Source organism: Lipotes vexillifer, unplaced genomic scaffold (genome assembly GCF_000442215.2).
Source record: "Lipotes vexillifer unplaced genomic scaffold, Lipotes_vexillifer_v1.1 scaffold98, whole genome shotgun sequence".
In the NCBI taxonomy this organism is placed as follows: Eukaryota; Metazoa; Chordata; class Mammalia; order Artiodactyla; family Lipotidae; genus Lipotes; species Lipotes vexillifer.
In genome coordinates this window covers 1,095,976-1,116,387 of record NW_006799611.1, presented here as the reverse complement: position 1 = coordinate 1,116,387, position 20,412 = coordinate 1,095,976, and the positions used below count along the sequence as shown (strand labels likewise).

Below are 20,412 nucleotides of genomic sequence, written 5' to 3'. Positions count from 1 at the left end.
GTGAGGAAGACAGTAAGACCAGAAGCAAGGAAACCAGCTAGAAGATGATGATGTTATCAGGTCATAAATCAGAGGGCCTGGCTTACAGTGATGGCAGCCTCTGCCAGCCCATTTGAAAATAGTCAAGAAAAGTTGAAAATAATAATAATAATAATAACAACAACAGCAGCAGCAGCAGCAGCAGTCAATACTTATCTAGCCCTTACTATGTGCCAGGCATGGTTCTAAACATTTTTTCATATATTTACTCATTTAAACCTTACCATAAGAGGCAGGTCCAAGGCTGAGCCCGGGAGTCCACACTCTTAATCTGCAAGGGACACTGCCCCTCATTTCTTGGCCTGTAGTCCCCATACCAATTCAGGTCGCGTGTACTGAGACCCAACAGCTACCTGAAGTACAGGCTGGGGTGACAGTTTCTCACAGGGACTTTTTCCCTTGGGGCTTCCCCAGGCTGAGCAGAGATTTTCTGACGAGGGATACTTGCTGGCTCTCTGATTCCTGTGAGTAGCTGAATTCCAGGCCCCCAAGTGCAGACATTGGAACCCCAGCCCCCTGCCAGCTGCAAAGGTCTCCACACAGCGCCTTCTCTGAACTCTGCTCGCTGTGCTGACTCTGAGAGCATTCTTTATTTCTAGCACATGGTGACTTCCCTTTCTTGGCTTCTGGTTCGCTTTGCTTCTTGATTTTTAATTTGGTTTATCTGTGTTTGTGTGTTTGAAGCAGGCAGTTGGGAGGGAGGGGCTTGCCCCCTCATCACCCCGTCTACCATATTGCCTCAAAGTCCAAAGTAAGTCTGCTCAGAGAGTCTCCTGGCACTCACGATCACTTCCTGGAAGCAAACTTTGATTTCAGACACGCCAAGGGTGAGCTGTCAAAGGAACACAGGAGCAGAGGGCTCCGCAGAGCAGGCATAGGAACATGGGCCTGGGGCTCCAGAGACGGCTGGGGCGAGAGCAAGGAGGCAGCCACCACCAGGGCACAGAGGACATGGATGAAGCTCACCAAGCTGGGGAGAGCCCCACGGGACAGGAATCGGATTGGGGAAGGTGAGAGCTGCATCAGAGCCTTGCAGCACACTTACCCAGCCAGCGGGTAAGAGGGACAAAAGCAGTCAGGGAGGAGCCAGCTGTCAGAACAGCGGGAAGGGAATTAGCCAAGCAAAGAGAGAGTTTTCAAGAAGGGGGTGACAAAAGTTGTGGCAAAGTCAAGGAAGAGGAGGGTGCAAATATCCACAGAACTCATAATTCTGAGAAACAGTGCAGGCAGGGCTGCCAAGGAATGACTGGGGGATGAGTAATCGGAGGCTGCAAATGTCAGTTCCCTCTGCCTTCCCTCCCCCACCTCACCTCCCACCCGAGACAGGCAGCCCATGCCCGTCACCACTTTCTCAACAACATTAGAGGGGCCACTGGGGCCCACATCAGACACAGGGAAGGAGAGGCGCTTCCCGCATGAAAGACTAAAATCCAAAATACGTGAACGCCACACATCTGCCTTCCTGGGATATTTGCTCAACGACCCTGTGCCCCCAGATGCCTGAAGTGAGAGCCCTGCTCCCAGGAGGGTTCCCCTTCCAGGCCGCCACCCTGCACACCAGGCCGCCCGACCCACCGGCTGTGACTTCCTCCCTGCCAAGCTCTTCAGTTTTCACTCTGCTGCTGCAGATGAGTCAAACTCTCTGGACGAATTCAGTAGGAAAGAGCAAATCATGATAGGAACGTGCACAGAGCAGGCAGAGAGAGAGAGAGAGAGAGAGAGAGAGAGAGTGTGTGTGTGTGTGTGTGTGTGCGTGCGTGTGTGTGTGTGTGTGTGTATGTGTACACATGATGTATAGCATACAACTGTAATTAATGATGGAATCAACCATAGTCAGGAATTCCATACCCCCCAGGTCACTCCTGTATAAGTCAGGCTCCTCTTGGGACTACCCTGATCAGAGAAAAGTTTTCACCCTCTTGCCAGCTGCTCAGGCCCCAAACCTAGGGATCGTCCTCCAGTCCCTTCCTTTCTTCATCTCCGACATCCTATCCGGCATAAATCCTGCCACCTCTGTCTTCAGAATGCCTCCCCTTTCAGCCTCCTTCTTTCCATGTCCACTGCCACCTCCCCGATGCTAGCCAGCATCACCTCACTCCTGGATTCTGCCCTAACCCTCTAACCTGGCCTCATTTCCACTCTGGCCCCCCTGCAATCCCAATCTGCTATTCACATAGCAGCAACACTAATTTAAAAGAACAAAAGCAACTCTAAAGCAGATCATGTCTGTCTCCTGTTTAAAACCCTTCACTGCCCTCAGAACAGAACCTAACTCCTCTCTGGGCTGAGCCCTTCCCAGACGGCCCCGCCACCCGTCCACAACACCCTCACAATCTCCCCCAGGCCTGCTGCGCTCCAGCCACACTGGCCTTGGAGTTTCTTCCACCGTGGCCTCTGCACTGGCTGTGCCCTCATCTTGGCGTGGCCGGCTCCCTCTTGTCACTCAGGTCTCAGACAGGCCTTCCCTGAACACCCAGTCAGTCCCTATCGCATCCTCCTCTTTTGGTCTCCGGCATCACTTTTATTCCTATCTGACAGCCCTTGGTTCATGACTTCATGCATTCAAGAAACATTTATTGACCACTTCTTGCACCAGCCAGACTAGGCACATGTTTATTCTCCCACAAAAACGTGTCTGTCTCCCCTGGATAACATAAAAGCCCATGAAGACAAGGGCCTTGACCATAGCCTCGGGGTCTGGCACGGAGCAGGCGAGGAGGTGTTCAATAAATATTTGATTTGCAGAATGAATAAGAGCCACACAGTATCTGTGCTCAGGAAATCAGAATTGGCCGATAGGACTTCTTGCTTAGGTCTCATGGCTTTGAGGCAGCCAATATTCCAAAGCGGGCCCAGTGTTGGGATAAATCAGACCCTATCTGCGTTTTTCCAGGCCAGCAGAAGGTGACTCCCTCCCTGTTTGTGCATCTAGCCAGCATTTATTATGGGCCTACTATGTGCGAGCCTATGTGCGAGGTCAGCCTCTGCCCTGTCCCAGCTCACCCAGCTGCTGGTACTCAGCAGCCAGCCATGGACAGGCCGACAGGCTGCCCTGCCTACCAGCTAATGACCAGCTGGCCCTCACTGAAGGCCATCCATAAGTGAAACCACGTAGCAGGTCTCTTCCCACACCTGTGACCCCCTTCCATCCAGGTTTCCCAGATATCCAGGGTTTCAATGCAACCCCAGCGACCACACTCAGGGAGCTGGTCATACACTGTCCCCAGGGGCCTGTGTGCCAGCCTCACTTCTCCAGCCCCACTTCCCAAGCAGTGTGTGTGCCTGCTTTTCCCTGCCCTGTGCCCAGCCTGATTCCAACATCAGGTTCCATCATAGACAAGTCATCCAGCAAATGGCCAAGAACATGGACTACGTGTCCATCAAGGCAAAGCTACATCACATCGGCGCTGGCACTCATCAGCTCCATGGTCTGAGACAGGTCACTGCAACTCCTGGAACCTCAGTTTCCTTCTCTGCAAAATGAAGACTATTAAAGTTCTGACCTTTGGGGCTGCTACGGCTGGTGGGCCTGCTCCTCCCTGCTCTGCAGGGCCATGAGATTTCACCAGTCCCAGATCAAGGGACAAGTGGGGGGAGGGGAAGCAGCAATTTTTTGGCAGCGTTTAAGTGGCTCATCTCATGACTGGGACAAGAAGTAGCAGAAGAAGTACACAATTCGGCCCAGCAAACATATACAATTCAAACGACCAGTGCAAGCTCAGTCATTTGGGATGTGGAGAAAAAACCAGACTGCACCAAGAAGGAAGGTGATCAAAGAGGGAGGCAGACCTGCAAACAAAACTGCAGACTAGATGCCCTGTGTGCTCTGTCACAATAGGCGTAGAGAGTGTCAGGAATATAGTGGCATCGTCGATTCTACTGGGCTGGGGGGATTTGGATGAAGGAGAAAGATGGCGAGTTTGGCCCCCACCATTTCCCAAGTGCTCTGCACCAACCACTGTCCTTGGACTAACAGGACAGGTGGGCGAGAGGGGAGAGTCTGGTCTGAAACAGGCTGAATGGTGGGTTTACCCAGAACAAACAGCTCCCCACACACGACCTCGGAGACGTCATGCTGAATCCACCCGTGTGTATCACCTCCTCTCTCCCTGACACAGCCTTAGGCAGTTGCCATTCTTATCTCCCAGGATGCTGCATCTCCCCACCTTTTGCCTTTCTAAGTGGCCCTCTGTAACCAAGGAAATAGTCCTGGCTCTCAGCCCTTAGGAGGCAATGGGAGATTTCTCAGAAAAAGAACAGTTGTTGTTGCCCTGGGTCCCCCGTCCTTTGGTGACGTGTAACCGCAGCTTCCTGTCCTCTCCCTGGCTCCCAACAGCTAGATGCCAAAGTCAGCGGCCAATCCCAGGGGACCAGCGGAGCAGCGGAAGCCATGGACTAACCAAGGAGTAAGTGGCCAAAAGGCAGCCTTCAAGGCCTGGCCGCAGCTCTCTGGCTCTCTGGCTGTGTGTCGCCTCCCTGGGGCCCTCCTCTGACTTCCCTTCCCCAGATCAAGGGACAAGCAGGGAGAGGGAAAACAGTTCTTTTCTGGCAACATTTCTGTGGCTAAGCTCATTACCAGAAATTAATGGCAAAAGAAGGGTGCACTTCAGAGGCCAGCAGCCAGGCCAGCAGCAGCCACAGCCAGAACAGAGGCTCAACGGCCTGGGGCAGCACCCAGAGCCTGCTGATGTCACCTTTAAAGTTCCTGTTGGAGCACTGTGTATAGAGGAGACAAAACAATAAACAGGCCTGCTCTCTTGTTTTGACTGACAAGGCATCACTGGAACTGTCCTTGTTGAGCTCCGTGGGGTGCAGTGGGTAAGCGCAGGGACTCCGGAGCCAGACTGCTCCGGTTTGATTCCCGCTCTGCCTCTTAGCTGAGGAACCCTGCATAAGTCATCCCACCTCTCTGTGCCTCCTCTTGACGGTGGGTACCTGTCAAGAGGAAATGAGGGGACTTCCCGCGTGGCGCAGTGGTTCAGACTTTGCGCTCCCAATGCAGGGGGCTCAGATGTGATCCCTGCTCAGGGAACTAGATCCCACAGGCATGCTGCAACTAAGAGTTCACGTGCCACAACTAAGGAGCTGGCGAGCTACAACTAAGAAGCCCGCCCCCAAGACTAAGACCTGGCACAACCAAATAAATAAGTAAATAAATAAATAAATAAATAAATAAAATTTTTTTTTTTTTTAAAAGAGGAAATGAGTTAATATAGGGAAAGCTTTTAGAGCAGCACCTGGCAAATCTGTAAGGAAGAACAGCTGACCCACATGGCCTGGAAGGGAGTTAGGTGAGGAAGCTCATGCTTTCAAACGGGTCCTGGGTGGATATTTCATTCCAGGCTCTCTGAGGAGCTGTGGGAGATTTATCTTCATTGCAGCAAAGACCCATCAATGGCAGTGATGATCCGGCCACCCTGGCACAGGACTCTGCCGAGCCACATGGAGCAGTCCTGGATGTTGTTCTGGCCCAATGCTGCCCCACCATCCTGGGCAAGGCACAGCATCCTGAGGAGAACGCTGGCCAAAGCTCCATGGATGGGCCCTGCCCATCCCTGAGTGGGTGGCATCTCTGTGCAGGCCCCTCATGCTGACTCCCTGCTGCCCTCACTGACTGTGCCACTTATGGGGTCACCGAGAGTCCCTGTGTTACTGACAGTAAGGTCTGTGTACCGTGAGATTCATCATTCCTTCTTCTGGGCCCACACAGAGCTCCCAGCAGTCCGAGAAACAATAGCAGCACCTAAATGATGGAAAATTCATTTGAAAAAGAATCTCCAAAAGCAACTTTTGAAAAAAGCGTCATGGCTCAGATGGACTCAGGGAATCACAGGGCTGGCAGCAACCACAGAGACCAGTGGCTTCCAAACTTGCTTTGACCTCCAAAGCCACTGCTCAACTGAAGTTCACCCAGAAGCTCAGGACATAAAACTGATGCAAACAGAGCTGCTCTGGCAGAAACCGTGCTCTGGAGGTCTGCTTGGTGCCCTCCGTCCTCTCCCCCAGCCCCTGCTGGCCCCAAGTCAGTTCCAAAGAACCCCTGGGCTCCACAAAGCACTAACGGAGAACCACAGATCCAGGCCAACCTCCCTAAGTAGATAAGAGGAGACGAGTCCCACAGAATCACTCTGCACAGACGGTGCCTGAATGCAGACCCAGTCTTTTGACTCCAGGCTAAAACCTCTCAACTCCACTTTGCTACGGCTTGATCTATGGAAAATTGCAATTTGAAGAAACAAGGCTCACTTCTGACAACCTACAACATAATCCCTAAGTATTTTAAAGGCCCCTGAACTAGCCAAGTCTGAAACAGAGCCCAGCCCCGCAGACTGGCAGAAAGAAGTTCGGAAGTGAGTTAGTTGCAGAAGCACAGCTGACAACTCCATACAGTTTCCTTCAGTTCTGTGGGACATAAACAGGTCTTGAAAGGCTTGGGCTGTGTGGCTGTGAGAGACCCCAGACCAGGCGGGCCAGGAGGTGAATGCTAATGAGCGATGGAAATAGCAATGACTTCCCCCGTCAGGCGCGGTGCCAAGCTAAGGAGGATAAAGAGGTCTGAGATATTTTTAAAGTATTTTTACAGCAGAAAAACTTTCCTACAGACTCAATTATATAACTATCAGACTCCACCTCTGAGCTGAAATCATCCATGGCCTTCAGGAAAAAAAAAATATTTTTCCCTACATGAGGGTCACAGGTTCCTCCAAAGAAACTCTTAGCTGCACAGCCAGCAGCCCAGCGCAACTGCAAGGCTTCCCAGGGGCAGTTTGAAGCGGAGGGCAGACGTCATGCCACTGACCCCGCCATCATACATGATGTTGTCAGGTCCAGAAGGGTCCCCAGCCACGCTGGCTTCCTCACAGCTTCCCTGTCCCGAAACGGGGCTCTGAGGTCACTGAAGGAGAGAGAGTGGCCAGGGGACACTTCATTAACCCACAGTCAGCCTCCGTCATTGGCAAAGGGCAGACTGAGAAACGCTTCTGGGGCTTAAGGAACGGAGAACTTCACCGAAGAAAGGACGGCCCAAACCAAAGGAAGAGACTTAGGAAGATTGACTTACAGCCCAGGTTTTTGTCAGCCTGAAGATGGGTGCACTTTGTAATGCTGACACCACAGACATGAGAGAATGAAGGTTGTTCAGTTCTAGAAGTTTCTGAAAAAAAAAAGATATGGAATAGATTATTTTGCTGCTATAAACAACAGAACAAAAACATGCTCAAGTGTTACCAAACACTGTCATATTTATGAGATTCAATTACACTTAAAAATATCTCATGTAGAAAATACAGTTCTAGGAAGTTCACAGAAACCATATGCTCTTTTTCTTTTCAGATTGTCAAAAGGTGAGTCTGCATCTAAAACATTTGCAAAATTTGGTAAGCTGACTAGTCTGGCTGCTGGACAGAAACATGGCTCGGGATAAGGTTTGATAATGTCCTTTCTGTTCTTTTTTTAGATGAATCTGAACTGTCCCAGCAGGCCTTTGTAAACTGAAACCTCCGCTGTGCCAACAACATCAACGTGGGTCTGCTGCGATTACCTTCACACCCGGAAGCGGGAGGCTGGGGAAAGATGTTATCAATCTGCACGATCTCCTCAGCTGGGAGCACGGAGCTCCAGCTTCCCAGCCACTTGACCATGCTTCTCTGAACCAGACCCCAAATTAGTGAGAACATTTGGATTTAATTCCATCTCAGACAAGTTCCTTACCACGGAGGGCAACAGAAGGAGACACAGGTGAGGGTGAGCGCAGAAAAATGTAATTGCTCTGCTCTTGGTTTTATGCTGAGGGAAACCTGCCAACAGGACCCAGGTCCCACTTCTCCCTCCCAGGAGTCGGTGAAAGTTGTGTAGCCGGCAGGCTCCACGGGACCAAGAGGCCTGGTTCTAACCCTGGTTCCCACTACTGGTGTGTCCTGTGGCAAGTTACCTAAGCCTTCTGAGCCTCGACATCTTCATATTTAAAATGAGGAAGGTAATCACAGCACCTCTGCTGCGTGGGATGGTGCACGTAAACTGCTAGGCCAGTGCCTGGCACCCAGGAGAGCGGGCAGTGTGGCGTGGGCTGCTTGTTCTTTGTCAGGAAGACTTGTCCCCAACCCCACCCCACCTGCATGTTCCCACGGCAGCCTGTGCATTTCCTTAGCCCACTGGACTGTATTTGCTCGCACTTGCCCCTCTCTCACCCTGGACCGTGTGTTCCCTGAGAGCCGGGATGAAGCGGTATCTACCATCATATCCCTAGGACCTAGTACAGCACAGAGCAGGAGGGCTTAGTAAAATGAACAAATCCACGAAAAGCCCTTATGCCTAGTCCTCACGGCTCTGCTCCTACCTGGAGATTTCTCCCTTACCACACAAGTTAATACTGCATTTCATACATCTCGTAATATTCCCTAATCGTTTGCTGTGTGTAATAATAGATTCTGAGTGAGCTGAATTTCATCCTTTGTATCTGAATGGCTATGCCTGCCACAGAATTTCTTTTAGAGGTGAAGGTTCTCTGGGAGATGATCTAATCCACCCCTTTCCCATTTTATAGATGGGAAACCAAGGCCCAGAGAAAGGAGGAGGCTCGAACAAGAACATACCCAGGGCACAGCGCCAGCGTGATGATCCACCATCGGAAGATGGCAGAGCTTAAGGAGGAATCGTTTTGGATCCCTTGGGTAGGGACTGGAAACTTCCAAACTGAAAGCACCAGGTGGGCTGGAACTTCATCCCACTTTCTCTCATGGCCCAGAACGAACTCACCGAGAGCAACAAGTATCATTACGCCCAGCAACAGTTCCAGGCACTTCAGAATGCACAGGACGTAAAAGTGTCCATGCCCCTAACATACTTAGAGCTGGATGAACACAACCTTGCTGTGCGGGGCAGCAGAGCAGCTCTCCTGAAGGCAGAGAGACATGCTCCGACTGACCATGGGGCCTGGGCGTGGACACCCACCTCTCTAAGCCTTCCCTTCCTCCTCCGGAAATGGGATAATAATAATGTCAGCTTCAAATGCAATCATTTCTGTAAAGCAGCAGCTGTGGCGCCTGGCCAGAGAGGGGCCACAGTGAAGGTGAGCTGGCCTAGGACCTGGGTGGGAAGACAACGCGCACACACAAAGCGGGCAGTAAACAGACAGGACGGTGCTCCGCTGAGTCAGGTGAGCCCCGTGGTGGGGAGCAGTGGGCTGGGAGGGGCTGGCAGGACTGTGTAAGAGATGAGAGTGGTCCAGGAAGGCCCGTGGGATCACAGCCTGGGCTGGCAGAGATGAGGAAAGAGGAGGGGCAAGTGGGGTAAAGACGTGAGCCTGGTGCCCAATAACCGGCAAGGACCAACCCTACCAGGGCAGGCCCAGGGGGTGGGGTCGGGGCAGCAGGGCCCGGGCCTCAAGCGCAAGATGGGGTGGGGTGAGCTCTGCTGACCGCGAATAAACTGTGCAGGATGTGATGGTGTCACAACCTCCGATGCTGACTAAAAGCCATCATCCCCCCGGCACTGGCTAAATCTGAATAGGAGGATGAATGGATCCCAGAGGTAGGCACTGGGGCCTCGTGGAGAGTCTGTGAAAGGCCAGCTATAAAGAATGGTTGGCTGCCAAAACCACAGGGCGGAGGGCACCTGCCTGTGCGTGCACAGGGGCTGGGAGGCCCAGCAAGCAGCCAGGCTGGTCCCACAGCTGCCTCTGCCTGGGGAAGCTGGGCCAGAGCCCCGTGTCTGAACCCTGCCCGGCTCATCCAGAGCAAATCGGCACCCAAAGTACCAAGGAAACACCTTTTTGCGACAAAAAAGAAAGGAAAGGAAGGGGAAAAGTAGTAATAAAACAGCTTACCTTGGCTATTTTCACAAAATGGCTCAGGATTTCTGCCCTTATTTTTAAAGTCTGTGCTGTTAGAATTTCTCGTACAACCCAAAAACTGACCTGTAGAGTCAAACACAGACACAGATACACACACACACACACACACACACACACACACACACACACACACACACACACACACACACACACACACACACACACACCAGAAAAGTTGTTAAATGCCGGACCAACCAAGTTACCCCGCCCACTACTTCTGTGGGATTTCTAAGAGGTTGGGAGACTGACAGAGCAAACCCTAGGGTTGCAGGAGGTTGAGGGTTCCTTTATGACACCCAACCCTACAAGTGGGTCCCATGCCGTCAGCACCAGCTCTCCAACACGCATAGTGGTGCTGTGAGAAATAAGTACTCCCATCATTAGCCAGGGGACTTACTGGGCCTCCATCGACATATGGGTCTCCCTAAAGGTGCTTCAGGAAATTTTGAGATGTATCAGACAGGATTTTTGCTCAGAAGGATCCCAGTTATGGGGAGATGGATGGATGGATGGATGGATGGACAGATGGACAAATGGCCAGACAAAGGGATACGCGTGCTGGCAGTACCACCTATGAGATCCATATCCCCAGCCAGACCCAAGGCAAGAAGGACTCACCTATATTTGCACAATTATAACAAATTTCATTTTCTAGGAGAGGTTTGCCCAATAACTTAAGTGATGCAGAAACATCTCTCAAAGTTCTGTAAAGCAATGCAGGTAAAAGGGCATGTTTTTCTGGAGACAGCATATGCCAAAAGGATATACTGGTACTTTTGGTTCAGAATATCATTCACACTTGACCATCCTCGAGCCCCTGAGTCCTTTGGTGGGAACAAGAAAGTCATCCATCAGTGTCTAGTTGACTCACACGATGCCTCAATGAAAACAAGAGAAGCTTCATGCTAAGAAACACTGGGCAGTGGTTTGCTTTCCTGTTTATGTTTCATGACTATAACAACAGCTCTATGTGAAACACGGATGCCCAAGAGTGCAATGACAGCACCGCAAAGAAAGGAGGAGAGATGGGCAGAGAATGGGGGAGACATGGAATGAAAAGGAAGGCTAAGCATCTAAAACCTCTAAATTTTACAAAGACTAAAACAGTTAAGGATAGTCCAGAGTTATCAAAGCATGTTTACTGCTGCAACCAAATGTCTTCCCTTTACTGAAATACTGTCACTTTTCAATGTGAAAACAAGAAAAAATTAAATCACCAAGAATCAAAATTTGGCTTGTTATATTAAGCAGGAATATTATAGAAAAGTTTTCTCTGTGTAATTATCTGTGGTTGCCTCTAGGACATGCCTGGGTTTCCATAGAATCATTTTTTCCAAGGAATTGCCTAAAATTAAGTTCAGACTCAAATGTTACTAGCCAGTTATGGAAGAAAGATTTTCCATACAGCAAGATTTTTTCTAGGTGATATGCCCATAAACCTTATATGTTAATACATGCACACTTTTATGCCACATAAATCTCAAGTGTGATAGTTTATATGTATAATTTAATAGATTCTTATGTGCCCAAAAAAATCACACCTATTTAAAGCATAATTACGGAACATGGCAGAGTTGACTCGGGTGGTGTTCAGAGGCAACTCTGGATCCGTTCACTTCAGCAGACTTTCACGAAGCCCTTACTGTGTGCTCCAGGCACTGCGAGTCCAGACCTGTCAGTCCAGAAATCACTGTATTAAAAGGCAGCTGGTGATTATGGCCATCAAAGAAGTTCAAACCAAGTGAACTGGAGTATGGGGGAGATAATGAGAAAAGAAGGCTTCCTAGAGGAGGTGGGCCTTGAAAGATGGGTAGACCCTCAACAGGTGAGGAGACCAGGGAGAGCTGAGCGGGCGGACAGGACTGGTGTTGCAGGTGCCCCGTGGGGTTGGGGCGGGAGGGAGGCTGAACTTAGAAGGGAAGGGGGCCTGGAGAAACAAGGGGACACTATGCTGTGCAGGGAGAGTTCCAGAGGCTTCTGAGCACAGGAGTGACAGGCTAGACCCTTCTGCAGGAGCAGGGACACCCATCAAGAAGCGGAGGCAATGGTCTAAGTGAGAGACGGGAGGCCTGAGCGAGGGCAGTGTTGAAGGAGATGGAGGAAAGGGGCAGAGGAGAGAGACATTACAAAGGGAGAATCAGCATGGTTTTAAACTGTTTTAATTGTTTTTTAACTACAAAATTTAAGAGAAGCTTAATGTAGAAAACAAAGGGACAGAGATAAGCACAAGAGACAGAAGTCATTTGCAAGTTCGTTCTCACATACAGACCCCCCTGATAAACATTGTGGTATGTGTCCTTCTTGGAACATATGTTTGTCATGTCTCAGAACATATGTCTGCCTAGTCATAGAACATGTTTCTCTTTTTCAATTAAATTGGTATATATTAATCATACTATCACAAGAATTTTTATAAATATATAAGAATATCAACATATTTTTTAGCAGCTGCCAAGCATTTCATCTTAGGGATGTCTCATCATTAAGGAACCTCCTACTGTTGGGTAGCTTATTTCGAATTATTTTGTTGTGATAGACAATGCTGTGGTGAACATATTTATACATATATCTTTACACATTTTTAATTAAGGTCTGAGGATAAATTCCTGTAAGGTAGAGTGAATAAAAGTATGTATATCTTTTTTCAAAAGTATATATTTAAAAACTTGGCTTCCAAAAGTTTTATTTGTTGATCCATAAAAATTGGAGCAGGCTAATACCAGTTATTACAGCTCTTTTTTTCTTTACTAACTTAGTGGACAAACTAATGTCTCACTGTTTCTATTTTACATTTCTTTCATGACTCCTCAGTTAACATTTTTTTGCATGTTTTTTCAGTTTTTTGTTGCAAATAGTTATAGGCCATTTGTATTATTTGCCTGTGAATTACGTGTTCAGGTCCTTCATCCACCTTTCTATTGGGACACCTGTCCTCTGACCCTTGATTATTAAAAGGGGTTTATATTAAAGAGAATACATTACCCCTTTGTGAGTCATACAGTGTGCCAAGAGTGTGGAGAAACTGATACTCATACACTGTTTGCAGGGGTATAAATTCACAGGACCATTTTGAAGAACCACTTGAATGTATCTTTCAAGCTGTTAAAAGTTATATTCTCCCTGGAATATTTATCTTACAAAAATACAGAAATGTAGAGTGATATACATACAAGGGTTCACTGAAGCACTGTTTATAAAGCAAAAGAATATGCCCATCAATAGGGAACTGGTTGCATAAATAATACTATCACCTCAAACTTTGGAAGGAAGTCGCTATGGAAGGAAGGAGGCAGTTATGCTCCACCTTCTTGAGGGCAAAATATCTACATAGATTATTTGGAATTCTTCTGCATAGGAGGTTTGTCTAGTCTCCCCCATTTATTTATTCCATCATTTGTTTATATCAGAATGGACTCACGGATATTTATTTTATACTTTGGGGTTTTGATCCAATACTATGTTATTTATTTCCTTACTCAAATTGTTCCAGCTTTGGCCACTGAGAGCTGGCTTCGACATGCCCCCAGCATTGTTTGGTTGGTTTGTTTGAGCACCTCCTTACTTTCTGGAACTACAAGATGCTACCGCCTCATCCCGTACATTTCTTGCCCCAGTCCGAAACCAGCCATTTCTCCAAGGAGCCTTGGTTCCTTTTTTAAAAAATATTTTTTTAATTTATTTATTTACTTATTTATTTTGGCTGCGCCAGCTGCGTCTTAGCTGCAGCATGCGGGATCTTCGTTGCAGCATGCGGACTTCTTAGCTGTGGCATGCGTGTGGGATCTAGTTCCCCGACCAGGCATCCAACCAGGGATCGAACCCAGGCCCCCTGCATTGGGAGCACAGAGTCTTACCCACTGGACCAGCAGGGAAGTGCCCCCTGGTTCCTTTAATTAGATAATGGTATTAGAAACCAAGATCTGGGAGCTACGTGTGCTTGTGCTACTTAGGTATCACTGTTTCTAGGTCCTCTCAGATGCAGAGCAAGGAAATGTGTGGGTGTGTGTGTGTGTGTGTGTGTGTGTGTGTGTGTGTGTGTGTGTGTGTGTGTGTGTGTGTGTGTGTGTGTGTGTGTGTACCCTAACTCTTGTATATATACATACCTAAAAATATTTCTATATGTAACCATCTGTATCTGTATTAAGCTAAATATGACTTCCTACTAATGTCTCCACCTCCAATCCATTACCATATGGATCATTCTAGCCTCCTCTTGCTTGTCTACAACTTCCCACTCCAACAGGTGAGAGAAACCTGGGTCCCACCATCTGCCACCCATTTCCTTAATTGTTCAATTCCAGTGTTCATGCATAATGGCTCCAGAATTGTTACCCATCCGTCCTTGGGAAACAACTTGATCAGAGTACAGTGCTTATATACAGCTCCTTTTGTCTTTAGTCTTTCAGGCTCCCTCATTTCCAAAGTTACTTAGGCCAGCACCTTTTCCCCTCACCCTTCTCAGGGAGGTTGTTTCATACATTTATAATCCAGTTAGATTCGCTTGTTATGTTCTACATTCCATCCTAGGACCCCTTAATCTCCACAATGATTAAAATTTGCATAGTTAGCACTAAGAGGTTTACTCTTAGTGCTGTAAAGTTCTATGGGTTTTCACAAATGCATAGTGGCATGTATCCAAAATTATAGTATCATACGGAATAGTTTCACCACCCTGAAAAATCCCGTTCTTCACCTACTCAAAGCTCTCCCCTTCTCACACCTCTGGCAGCCACTCATCTGTTTACCATCCCTATAATTTTAGCTTTCCAGAATTTTTTTCAGCATTTTCCAGAATGTCAAAAAAAAAATGGGGGAGGTAATCACACTTATGTTGCCTGTTCAGACTGGCTTCTTTCACTTAGCAATATGTATTTAAGATTCATCCATGTCTTTATATGGCTTGATGGCTTATTTTTTTTTTTTTTTTTTTCGGATGAAGACTATTCCATTGTATGAATTTACCAGTTTGCCTATCCTTTCACCTATTGAAGGACATCCTAGTTACTTTCAGTATTTGACTATTATAAATAAAGCTGCTATAAATATTTGTGTGCTATTTGTGTATCTGTGTGTGTGTGTGTGAATATGTGTATGTGTGTAGATGTAAGATTTCAAATAAACTGGATAAATATTGAGGAGTTCAGTTGCTGGATGGCACCAGTTTTCATTCCCACCAGCAACAAATGAGAGTTTCTGTTGCTCCAATTACTTGCCAACAATTGGTATTGTCAGGTTTCGTGAGGTTTTTTGTTTGTTTGTTTTGGGTTGTTTTTTTGTTTGTTTGTTTTTTAGCCATTCTAATAGGTGCATAGTGTTTGCATTTCCCTGATGGCAAATAATGCTGAGCATCTTTTCATGTTTATTTGCCCTTGGTTATATCTTTTTGGTAAAGTACTTATTCAGATATTTGGCCTGTTTTTTTTTTTGGCTGTGTTGGGTCTTTGTTGCTGTGCGCAGGCTTTCTCTAGTTGCAGCAAGCAGGGCTACTCTTCATTGCAGTGCACGGGCTTCTCATTGGGGTGGCTTCTCTTGTTGCAGAGCACAGGCTCTAGGTGCGTGGGCTTCAGTAGTTGCAGCGTGTCGGCTCAGTAGTTGCGGCATTCGGGCTCAGTAGTTGTGGCTCGTGGACTCTAGAGCACAGGCTCAGTAGTTGTGGCGCATGGGCTTAGTTGCTCCGCAGCATGTGGGATCTTCCCGGACCAGGGATCGAACCCATGTCCCCTGCACTGGCAGGTGGATTCTTAACCACTGCACCACTAGGGAAGTCCCTGGCCTGTTTTTTAATTGGGTTGTTTTCTTTTTTTCAAGATTTTTTTTTTTTTTTTTGATGTGGACCATTTTTAAGGTCTTTATTGAATTTGTTACAATATTGCTTCTGTTTTATGTTTTGTTTTCTTCTGGCCACAAGGCATGTGGGATCTTAGCTCCCAGACCAAGGATCAAATCTGTACCCCCTGCATTGGAAGGCAAAGTCATAACCACTGGACCGCCAGGGAAGTCCCTAATTGGGTTGTTTTCTTATTGTTAACTATTAAGAATATACTTTGGCTGAAGGAAAAAAAAAAAAAAAAAAAGAATATACTTTGGATTCAAGTCTTTTATCAGATATGTGTTTTGCAAATATTTTTCCCAGTCTGTGCTTTGTCTTTTAATTCTCTTAAAAATGTCTTTTGCAGAATAGAAGATTTTAATTTTAATAAAGTCCAACTTACCAATTTTTTCTTTCATGGATTGTGCTTTGGTGTTATATCTAATAACTCATCACCAAAGGTCATGTAGGGTTTTCTTCTATGTTTTCTTTTAAAAGTTTTATAGTTTTGTCTTTTACATTTAGGTCTGTGATCAATTTTGAGTTAATTTTTATGAAAGGCCTAAACTCTTGTGTCTAGGTTCATTTTTTCACGTACACAAAAACAGTTCCAATTGTTCCAGCACCATTTGTTGAAGAAATTACTCTTTCTCCACTGAATGCCCTCATGCATTTGTCAAAGGTCAGTTGACTATATTTGTCTGAGTCTATTTCTGGGCTCTCTATTCTGTTTCATAATCCTAGACATCTATTCTTTTGCCAATACCAAGCTGTCTTGATTATTATAGCTTTACAATCAGTCTTGAAATCAGATAGAGTGAGTCCTCCAACTTCATTCTTTTTCAGTATTGTGCCGGTTAGTCTACATCTTTAGCCTTTCCATATAAACTTGAGAATCAGTTTGCTGATATTTATAAAATAGCTTGCTGGGATTTCAATTAGGATTGAATTGAATCTATAGATCAAGCTGGGAAGAACTGAAATCTTAATAATGAGTCTTCTAATACATGAAGATGGAATACCTCTCTATTTCAATCTATTCTGATTTCTTTCATCAGTGTTTTATAGTTTTCCACATATAGAACCTGTACATACTTTGTTAGATTTATACCTAAGTATTTCTTGAGTATGTGTGTGCTACTGTAAATGGTGTTTTGTTTTTTTTTTTTAAATTTCAAGTTCTAATTCTTCATTGCTGGCATATAGGAAAGCTTTCATATATTGATCTTGTGCCCTGCAACCTTGCTATACTCCCTTATTAGTTCCAGGAGTTTTAAAAATAGATTTTTTTGAGATTTTCTGTATAGACCATCATGTCATCTGTGAATAAAGACAGTTTTATTTCTTCCTGAAGCAACACAAACTTTCACTCTTTGCTGGTGGGAATGCAAAATGGTACAGACACGATCCAGCAACTGTACTCCTAGATATTTACCCAGTTTATTTGAAGCCTTATGTCCACACCAAAAAAAAAAAAAAAACAGCATGCATATGTTTATAGCAGTTTTACTCATAATCATCAAAAACTGTAAGTCCTTCAGAAGGTGAATGGATAGACTAGTAAATCCATACAATGAGCAGTACTCATAAAAAAGCCATCAAGCCATATAAAGACATGGATGAATCTTAAATGCATATGGCTAAGTGAAAAGACAGTCAGAAAAGGCTACATATATATGAGTCCCTTTTTTTTACATTCTGGAAAGGTAAAACTTTGGAGATAGCAAGCAGATCAGAATCTGGACCGCTGCCTTCCTCTCCATAGCAAACCCTGCCTTATTCCTTGGGTAACATCAACATCACTGTGAACGACGTCACTTCAGCAACTGTTACCCACCTATCACTCCAGTCACCCCCTACTCCAAATTACCCAGGACCGCCCTGCATCAGAAACCTGAAGTTCCAGTCTCGGGCCACAACCTTTAACCTTCTAATCCTCACCTGCTCCTTGACCCCAGCCCCACTGCTGTGCCCATCCTTCCCTCTCACCACGCCTTGGAGTCCTTGGTGGCCCTTTTCCTCTTGAGCAGATGGATCCCCTATCATTTGTCACTTCAGCCCCTTCTTAGCCAGTACTTTTAGGTCCCTTGCCCCATCCATGGTCCTTCAAAAAATCTGCTTTGCACATCATGGATGGATCCAACCACTTGCCCTCCTGTGCCCCTCTCTTTAGGCTGCAAAGTGCAACTAGAGAAAACCAGCTATCCTCATGCCCTGGGGCTACTTTAAAAGCCACAACCTCTACTTCCATCAGCTCTGCCCACAAGTCTTCCTATATTTCCATAGTCAACCTTCTCTTTCCCCTGGAGTGGCTTTTTCAAGCTCCCCCCAAACCCCTCAAGCTTTCCTCCTGCTTCCCCGCCTTCACCTCCTATTTCACTGAGGAAAGAGGAGCCGTGAACCATCTTGCACCACACCTACAAGCAGACCTGTGTCTGTATCTTTCCTTTCTGCAGACTCGCCTTTTACGATGAAGAGGTCCCAGGCCTCGGCCTCTCCCACCTTCGCTGGGACTTCACTTCATTATGTATTCCCTCTCTCCCCTCATCTTTAATTTTTCCCGGTCTACTGGCTCTTTCCATTCAAAATATGTACACCCCCAAGGCTCTTTCTGCTGAAAGGAAAAGAGGAATATTAACCCTTCCCTGAACATCTTCAACCCCTCCAGCCACCCGCTTCTTCTCATCTTTCTCCTTAGAGGGAGGCACTGTTCAAGCATCGCCTACACCTGCTCTCTCCATTTCCTCACATCTACCGCTCAAGCTGCTACAGCCCAGCTTCCATTTCACACCCCCGCAAAACAGCTCCTGCTGAGCCTAGCACCGCCGCGCTGCTAAACATAAAAGACTCTTTTTTTAGTCCTTTTAAATGACCCATTCTGTAGCATCCCGTTATCCTTGAGACACTGATTTCCAAGACACCAGCCTTTCTGGGTGTTCTTCTCGCGCCCAGGCTGCTCTTTCTCAGCCCCTTCTCCTCTGCCCTTCCCATAAGCCCTGAGGCTCTCACGTGGGCCTCTGTTGCTCCCTGGGCAATCTCATCTACTCCTACGGCTTCGAATGCAGGTGACTGCAATATCTGCATATTCAAGCTGGATCTTTCCCGTGACTCCCAGACGCAAATACCCAACCACCTGCTGCATGGTTGAGCTCACACGCCCAGACCTCGCTCCTCTCCGTCATCTCCTCCCTCACAACTGCTCCTCCTCCTCTGCACTCACCACCTCAAAGAGTGCCGTTGCCAAGGACCAAAGCGGGGCCTCCTTTGCGCCTCCCTGTCATCTCCCTCCAAATCCAATCAATCACCCAGTGCTATCATTCGGTCTCTTAATATTCTCTTGAGCCCGGCCACTTTACATCTCTGTCGTTCACCTAGATTAATGGGACAGACTCCAGTCCAGTCTTCTGGCCTCCCTTCCTACTACCCATACCTCTCTTCTGGTTTTCCCACCCTAGCACTGATTCCCCTGGACTGTAATCCCCTCCATCACGTCTGTCTCCCCCACCAGACTATGAGCTAATGATGGCAAGGGCTACATCCAGTTTACTGCTGACCCCCTGAACCTAGCACAGAGCCCGGTACCCTGTGCAGTCAATGTCTATTAAATAAATAAATGAATATAACCAGAAGTAATGAGCCTCAAATGAAAGAGGGTTTATACAACGAGGAGAGAATAATTGTTTGGAGGTAGCATTTGGAAGGGAAAATGCTAACACTGCCTCCCAGCCCTGTGATAAATGAAGTCTGGAAGAACAGGGGGTTCTACTGGAGTCATGTTCAGAAAAATGGGGAGGCCCCTCAGTAAAGAAGCTCACCAGCTATGTGGCTTTGAGCAAGTTACTTCACTTTCCAGAACCTCAGCTTCCTCATCCATAAAATGGGTTTAAAATATCGGCCTCAGTGGGTTTTGTGAAAACAGAATTAGATGATGCAGGTTAAATGCTTAGCACAGTATCTAACTCAGTAAGTTGAGGCTAAGTGCTCAATAACTGTTTTTTAAATAGTCTCGATTAAAGCCAAGAGGGATCAGGAATATTCGGTGACTAGGCTAATGTCGCATGGATGGGGTATGAGCAGATTGATCAGGGGAGAAAGCTCAGAGCTGGATGGAAGAGTGCAAGAGGGAAGAGGGTCTGCGGGCGGTTCTGGCCATCCCTCAGCCTCTTCCTGTCCGAGCACCAACTTTCCCTGAGGAACTGCCAGTCCTCCCATCTCAGTTCCTGCGGCCTTGGCCCCCTACCCTACCTCCATGGGAAGGCCTGTTTCTGAGACCTGGCCAGCCAGAGCCTCCTGTCTCCTGGTCAGGGTAATGAGATCATGAAGCGCAGGATGGGACCCAAGCCAGGGCCATCAACCCCAGAGTCTCTGTTGCAGGACATCAGATGGAGATGCTGAAGAAGAGGAAGGTCTTTTCTGCATGCGCTGCCCTCACAATGAGCTGTTGGCAGCCATCTCAGAACCACAGAGGAGGGGGCTGCCTGAGGGGAGCCAGCACAGAGAAAACACCTCCCTGAACGTCTCCAGGGACCTCCAGGTGGAGAGAGCAGCGTCACCCAAGGCCCCTAGCAATACGTGAAGTCCAGTCTCTCCCTGGACATTGTTACATAAGCCAGTAAGGTGAGTTTGAGCTGGGGTTTCAGTCATTAAGAACTACGTAAGTGTATGTGTGTGTGTGTGTGTGTGTATATATATATATATATATATATATATATAT

General features: G+C 47.2%; 1 protein-coding gene across 6 annotated transcripts in view; it reads right to left on the bottom strand.

Annotated features, from left to right (window-relative positions):
* Nucleotides 1–20,412, bottom strand: part of RALGPS1 (Ral GEF with PH domain and SH3 binding motif 1) — a 301,912-nt gene that overhangs the window by 171,973 nt on the left and 109,527 nt on the right. For all 6 annotated transcript variants that reach the window (XM_007471717.1, XM_007471715.1, XM_007471716.1 and 3 more), the window contains 2 exons: nucleotides 9,863–9,952; nucleotides 7,100–7,192 (listed from right to left, as the gene is read on the bottom strand). In XM_007471717.1, coding sequence (XP_007471779.1) covers nucleotides 7,100–7,192; nucleotides 9,863–9,952 — 183 coding nt within the window. The remainder of the gene's footprint in view (nucleotides 1–7,099; nucleotides 7,193–9,862; nucleotides 9,953–20,412) is intronic.